We start from the raw sequence: 7,863 nt of genomic DNA, 5'->3' as shown, positions 1-7,863 counted from the left end.
TGTGGTACGAGGGCCTCTCACTGCTGTGGCCTCTCCCGCTGTGGAGCACAGGCTCCGGATGCGCAGGCCCAGCAGCCATGGCTCACGGGCCCAGCCGCTCCACGGCACGTGCGATCCTCCTGGACTGGGGCACGAACACACGTCCCCTGCATCGGCAGGTGGACTCTCAACCACTGCGCCACCAGGGAAGCCCCAAGATACATATTAATCAAACTATCAAAAATTAAATACAAAGAAAAAATATTAAAAGCAGCAAGGGAAAAACAACAAATAACACACAAGGGAATCCCCATAAGGTTAACAGCTGATCTTTCAGCAGAAACTCTGCAAGCCAGAAGGGAGTGGCAGGACATATTTAAACTGATGAAAGGGAAAAATCAACAACCAAGATTACTCTACCCAGCAAGGATCTCACTCAGATTTGACAGAGAAATTAAAACCATTACAGACAAGCAAAAGCTAAGAGAATTCAGCACCACCAAACCAGCTTTACAACAAATGCTAAAGGAACTTCTCTAGGCAGGAAAGACAAGAGAAGGAAAAGAACTACAATAGCAAACCCAAAACAATTAAGAAAATGGTAATAGGAACATACATATTGATAATTACCTTAAATGTAAATGGATTAAATTCTCCCACCAAAAGACACAAACTGGCTGAATGGATACAAAAACAAGACCCGTATATATGCTGTCTACAAGAGACCCACTTCAGACCTAGGGACACGTACAGACTGAAAGTGAGGGGATGGAAAAAGATATTCCATGCAAATGGAAATCAAAAGAAAGCTGGAGTAGCAATTCTCATATCAAACAAAATAGACTTTAAAATAAAGACTATTCCAAGAGACAAAGAAAGACACTACATAATGATCAAGGGATCAATCCAAGAATAAGATATAACAATTGTAAATATTTATGCACCCAACATAGGAGCACCTCAATACATAAGGCAAATGCTAACAGTCATAAAAGGGGAAATCGACAGTAACACAATAATAGTAGGGCACTTTAACACCCCACTTTCACCAACGGACAGATCATCCAAAATGAAAATAAATAAGGAAACACAAGCTTTAAATGATACATTAAACAAGATGGACTTAATTGACATTTATAGGACATTCCATCCAAAAATAACAGAATACACTTTCTTCTCAAGTGGTCATGGAACACTCTCCAAGCTATATCACATCTTGGCTCACAAATCAAGCCTAGGTAAATTTAAGAAAACTGAAATCGTGGGCTTCCCTGGTGGCACAGAGATTGAGAGTCCGCCTGCCGATGCAGGGGACACGGGCTCGTGCCCCGGTCCGGGAAGATCCCACATGCTGCGGAGTGGCTGGGCCCGTGAGCCATGGCCGCTGAGCCTGTGCGTCCGGAGCATGTGCTCCGTGACGGGAGAGGCCACAACAGTGAGAGGCCTGCGTACTGCAAAAAACCAAACAAACTGAAATCGTATCAAGTATCTTTGCCAGCCACAATGCTAGGAGACTCGATATCAATTACAGGAAAAAAATCTGTAAAACATACAAACACATGGAGGCTAAACAATACACTACTTAATAACCAAGAGATCACTGAAGAAATCAAAGAGGAAATAAAAAAATACCTAGAAACAAATGACAATGAAAACACGACCACGCAAAATCTATGGGATGCAGCAAAAGCATTTCTAAGAGGGAAGTTTACAGCAATACAATCCTACCTCAAGAAACAAGAAACATCTCAAATAAACAACCTAACCTTACACCTAAGGCAATTACAGAAAGAAGAACAAAAAAACCCCCAAAGTTAGCAGAAGGAAAGAAATCATAAAGATCAGATCAGAAATAAATGAAAAAGAAATGAAGGAAACGATAGCAAAGATCAATAAAACTAAAAGCTGGTTCTTTGAGAAGATAAACAAAATTGATAAACCAATAGCCAGACTCATCAAGAAAAAACGGGTGAAGACTCAAATCAATAGAATTAGAAATGAAAAAGGAGACGGCACAACTGACACTGCAGAAATACAAAGGATCATGAGAGATTACTACAAGCAACTCTATGCCAATAAAATGGACAACCTGGAAGAAATGGACAAATTCTTAGAAAAGCACAACCTTCTGAGACTGAACCAGGAAGAAATAGAAAATATAAACAGACCAATCACAAGCACTGAAATTGAGACTGTGATTAAAAATCTTCCAACAAACAAAAGCCCAGGACCAGATGGCTTCACAGGCGAATTCTATCAAACATTTAGAGAAGAGTTAACACCTATCCTTCCCAAACTCTTCCAAAATATAGCAGAGGGAGGAACACTCCCAAACTCATTCTACAAGGCCACCATCACCCTGATAGCAAAACCAGACAAAGATGTCACGAAGAAAGAAAACTACAGGCCAGTATCACTGATGAACATAGATGCAAAAGTCCTCAATGAAATACTAGCAAACAGAATCCAAGAGCACATTAAAAGGATCATATATGATAATCAAGTGGGGTATATCCCAGGAATGCAAGGATTCTTCAATATATACAAATCAATCAATGTGATAAACCATATTAACAAATTGAAGGAGAAAAACCATATGATCATCTCAATAGATGCAGAAAAAGCTTTTGACAAAATTCAACACCCATTTATGATAAAAACCCTCCAGAAAGTAGGCATAGAGGGAACTTATCTCAACATAATAAAGGCCATATATGACATACCCACAGCCAATATCATTCTCAATGGTGAAAAACTGAAACCATTTCCTTTAAGATCAGGAACAAGACAAGGTTGTCCACTCTCACCACTATTATTCAACATAGTTTTGGAAGTTTTAGCCACAGCAGTCACAGAAGAAAAAGAAATAAAAGAAATCCAAATTGGAAAAGAAGTAAAGTTGACACTGTTTGCAGATGATATGATATTATACATACAGAATCCTAAAGATGCTACCAGAAAACTACTAGAGCTAATCAATGAATTTGGTAAAGTACTAGGATACAAAATTAATGCACAGAAATCTCTTGCATTCCTATACACTAATGATGAAAAATCTGAAAGAGAAATTCAGGAAACACTCCCGTTTACCGAAAAGAATAAAATACCTAGGAAGAATCCTACCTAAGGAGACAAAAGATCTGTATGAGGAAAATGATAAGACACTGATGAAAGAACTTAAAGATGATACAAACAGATGGAAAGATATACCATGTTCTTGAATTGGAAGAATCAACACTGTGAAAATGACTATACTACCCAAAGCAATCTACAGATTCAATGCAATCCCTATCAAACTACCACTGGCATTTTTCACAGAACTAGAACAAAAAATTTCACAATTTGTATGGAAACACAAAAGACCCCGAATAGCCAAAGCAATCTTGAGAACAAAAAATGGAGCTGGAGGAATCAGGCTCCCTGACTTCAGACTATACTACAAAGCTACAGTAATCAAGACAGTATGGTACTGGCACAAAAACAGAAATATAGATCAATGGAATAGGATAGAAAGCCCAGAGATAAACCCACACACATATGGTCACCTTATCTTTGATAAAGGAGGCAGGAATGTACAGTGGAGAAAGGACAGCCTCTTCAATAAGTGGTGCTGGGAAAACTGGACAGGTACATGTAAAAGTATGAGATTAGATCACTCCCTAACACCATACACAAAAATAAGCTCAAAATGGATTAAAGACCTAAATGTAAGGCCAGAAACTATCAAACTCTTAGAGGAAAACATAGGCAGAACACTCTATGACATAAATCACAGCAAGATCCTTTTTGACCCCCCTCCTAGAGAAATGGAAATAAAAAAAAATATATACACATGGGACCTAATGAAACTTAAAAGCTTTTGCACAGCAAAGGAAACCATAAACAATACCAAAAGACATCCCTCAGAATGGGAGAAAATATTTGCAAATGAAGCAACTGACAAAGGATTCATTTCCAAAATTTACAAGCAGCTCAATAACAAAAAAACAAACCCAATCCAAAAATGGGCAGAAGACCTAAATAGACATTTCTCGAAAGAAGATATGCAGACTGCCAACAAACACATGAAAGAATGCTCAACATCATTAATGATTAGAGAAATGCAAATCAAAACTACAATGAGATATCAACTCACACCAGTCAGAATAGCCATCATCAAAAAATCTAGAAACAATAAATGCTGGAGAGGGTGTGGAGAAAAGGGAACACTCTTGCACTGCTGGTGGGAATGTGAATTGGTACAGCCACTATGGAGAACAGTGTGGAGGTTCCTTAAAAAACTACAAATAGAACTACCATATGACCCAGCCATCCCACTACTGGGCATATACCCTGAGAAAACCATAATTCAAAAAGAGTCATGTACCAAAATGTTCACTGCAGCTCTATTTACAATAGCCCGCTGGTGGAAACAACCTAAGTGCCCATCATCGGATGAATGGATAAAGAAGATGTGGCATATATATACAATGGAATATTACTCAGCCATAAAAATAAATGAAATTGAGCTATTTGTAATGAGGTGGATAGACCCAGAGTCTGTCATACAGAGTGAAGTAAGTCAGAAAGAGAAAGACAAATACCATATGCTAACACATATATATGGAATTTAAGAAAAAAAAATGTCATGAAGAACCTAGGGGTAAGACAGGAATAAAGACACAGACCTACTAGAGAACAGACTTGAGGATATGGGGAGGGGGAAGGGTGAGCTGTGAAAGAGAGCGAGGCATGGACATATATACACTACCAAACGTAAGGTAGATAGCTAGTGGGAAGCAGCCGCATAGCACAGGGAGATCAGCTCGGTGCTTTGTGACCGCCTGGAGGGGTGGGATAGGGAGGGTGGGAGGGAGGGAGATGCAAAAGGGAAAAGATATGGGAACATATGTATATGTATAACTAATTCACTTTGTTATAAAGTAGAAACTAACACCACTGTAAAGCAATTATACCCCAATAAAGATGTTAAAAAAAAAAAAAGACAGTATGGTACTGGCACAAAAACAGAAATAGTGATCAATGGAACAGGATTGAAAGCCCAGAGATAAAGCCATGCACATATGGTCACCTTATCTTTGACAAAGGAGGCAAGAACATACAATGGAGAAAAGACAGCCTCTTCAATAAGTGGTGCTGGGAAAACTGGACAGCTACATGTAAAAGAATGAAATTAGAACACTTCCTAACACCATACACAAAAATAAACTCAAAATGGATTAAAGACCTAAATGTAAGGCCAGACACTATAAAGCTCTTGGAGGAAAACATAGGCAGAACAGTCTGTGACATAAATCAGAGCAAGATCCTTTTTGACCCACCTCCTACAGAAATGGAAATAAAAACAAAAATAAACAAATGGGACCTAATGAAACTTAAAAGCTTTTGCACAGAAAGGAAACCATAAACAAGATGAAAAGACAACCCTCAGAATGTGAGAAAATATCTGCAAATGAAGCAACTGACAAAGGATTAATCTCCAAAATTTATAGGCAGCTTATGCAGCTCAATATCAGAAAAACAAATAACCCTATCCAGAAATGGGCAGAAGACCTAAACAGACATTTCTCCAAAGAAGATATACAGATTGCCAACAAACACATGAAAGGATGCTCAACATCACTAATCATTAAAGAAATGCAAATCAAAACTACAATGAGGTATCACCTCACACCAGTCAGAATGGCCATAATCAAAAAATCTACAAACAATATAGAGAGGGTGTGGAGAAAAGGGAACCCTCCTACATTGTTGCTGGGAATGTCAGTTGGTACAGCCACTATGGAGAACAGTATGGAGGCTCCTTAGAAATTAACAATAGAACTACCAAATGACCCAGCAATCTCACTCCTGGGCATATACCTGGAGAAAACCTTAATTTGAAATGATACATACACCCCAATGTGCACTGCAGCACTATTTACAATAGCCAGGACATGGAAGCAACCTAAAGTCCATCAACAGAGGAATGGATAAAGAAGATGTGGTGCATATATACAATGGAATATTACTCAGCCATAAAAATAATGCCATTTGCAGCAACATGGATGGACCATCATATTGAATGAAGTCAGACACAGAAAGACAAATATCATATGATATCGCTTATATGTGGAATAAAAAAAAGGGGGTACAAATGAACTTATTTACAAAACAGAAGTAGAGTCACGGATGTAGAAAACAAACTTATGGTTACCAGAGGATAAGTGGGGGAAGGGATAAACTGGGAGATTTGGACTGACATATACACACATAATACACACATATTATACATAAAACAGGTAACTAATAAGGATCTGCTGTATAGCACGGGGAACTCTACTCAATACTCTGTAATGGCCTATATGGGAAAAGAATCTAAAAATAAGAGTGGATATATGTATATGTATAACTGATTCACTTTGCTGTACACCTGAAACTAACACAACATTGTAAATCAACTATATTCCAATAAAAATTTTTTAAAAATTTGGTTGATAGAGTTAGTTGGAAACTCTTCTGTCGCTATGAGGGTAAATCTTAAAAGTTCTCATCACAAGAAAAAAATGTAACCATGTGAGTTGATGGATGTTAACTAGACTTACTGTGAAAGTCATTTTGCAATATATATCGTACACCTTAAACTAATACGATGTTTTATGTCAGTTATATCTCAATAAAACTGTGGGAAAAAAACAGTAAAAACTACATTCTGGTATTATATACATGGTGTTCATCAATTTTACCAAAGCTGGTAAAAATACAACTTTTATAAAACTCAACCAAACATACTGAAATGGGAATAATCTAGAAAACAGATTTAAGTATTGATGTATTTTGGCCTCTAGAAAGGTATCCTCCCATTCCAATAAACTCAGAAGCATTCTAGTTTATACATTAGTGTAACTTTTGACTTTGGTGAGTGTATACCAGTTTCCCAGAGCTTAAACATGTTAAGGGTGAGCTAACAGATGGTGAATCTGTCCCGTCTTGTACTTTGGTATGTAGAACTTAAAACTGCAATATAGTCTGTCAGAACGGCAAGACCATGACACGTAAGTCACATTACCAATATGATGAATGTTCTCCTTGATGACCTCACATTCTATTGGCCATCTTGGAGCCTGCAGTGGCCCACTGCTGGAGAAAAAAGCAAAGAGATCTCGGGGTTCTCGAAGACGTGAGTTTACTTCACCAAGGTCATGAAGAAGCTGTCTGCTCTTAAGAAGTGGTGAACTCAGCATAAGGGAATCTACCAAAGGGAAGGGGAATGAGTGAACAGTTTCCTTTTCTTCCTTGGGAACTTTACTGCTCAACTGTAACAAATATGTAAGTTTAAGCATTGTATTAATATATTAGCACAGATACGCAATCCTATGACATGTTTCTCCTTCAAAGAGATTTAGTACAGGATGACAGCATCAAAACTATAAAATGTTAAGTTAAAGTTCTGCCTTAGTCTGTTAAACATTTAAATGTAAAGCTTTAGAGTAAGTTAGAAGAAACTTTTTTCTTTTTTTTAAATCAACGTTAATGGGTCAAAGACATTTCAACAGTGGGTTACAAATAAAAGTTACTTAACGTGTGTTATTGTTTTTGTCTAGAGAGAGGCAAAAAAGAAAACTTTCAATTCAACCACTAGCGTTTCAGAAAAAAAGGACATAAAACTTTATTAACTACAGTGAAACAATCTACAAATTAAATTTCAAGTTCATAATATAACCTTTCAAATGACAGAGAGACTTACAAAACAGGGAGGTGGATAGGGGCAGAGGAGTGAGCAGGGGCAGAAGAGAGAGAAGAGTTCTTGGGAAATAAAGAATGGGAAGAAAGGGAGGAAAACAAGGGCGCTCAAGGACAAAGGGGGAATAAAAGGAAATGAGAGGAAGAATGAAAAGAAAGGGA

At 37.7% G+C, this 7,863-nt stretch overlaps 1 protein-coding gene across 1 annotated transcript in view; it reads right to left on the bottom strand.

Annotated features, from left to right (window-relative positions):
* The window catches only part of AGBL2 (AGBL carboxypeptidase 2), a 42,987-nt gene that overhangs the window by 29,978 nt on the left and 5,146 nt on the right, over positions 1 to 7,863 (bottom strand). The window contains 1 exon segment of the mRNA XM_007455720.1: positions 7,028 to 7,266. Within this exon segment, the coding sequence (XP_007455782.1) occupies positions 7,028 to 7,266 (239 nt within the window).

This window comes from Lipotes vexillifer, unplaced genomic scaffold (genome assembly GCF_000442215.2).
Source record: "Lipotes vexillifer unplaced genomic scaffold, Lipotes_vexillifer_v1.1 scaffold977, whole genome shotgun sequence".
NCBI lineage: Eukaryota > Metazoa > Chordata > Mammalia > Artiodactyla > Lipotidae > Lipotes > Lipotes vexillifer.
This window is presented reverse-complemented; position numbering and strand designations above follow the sequence as displayed.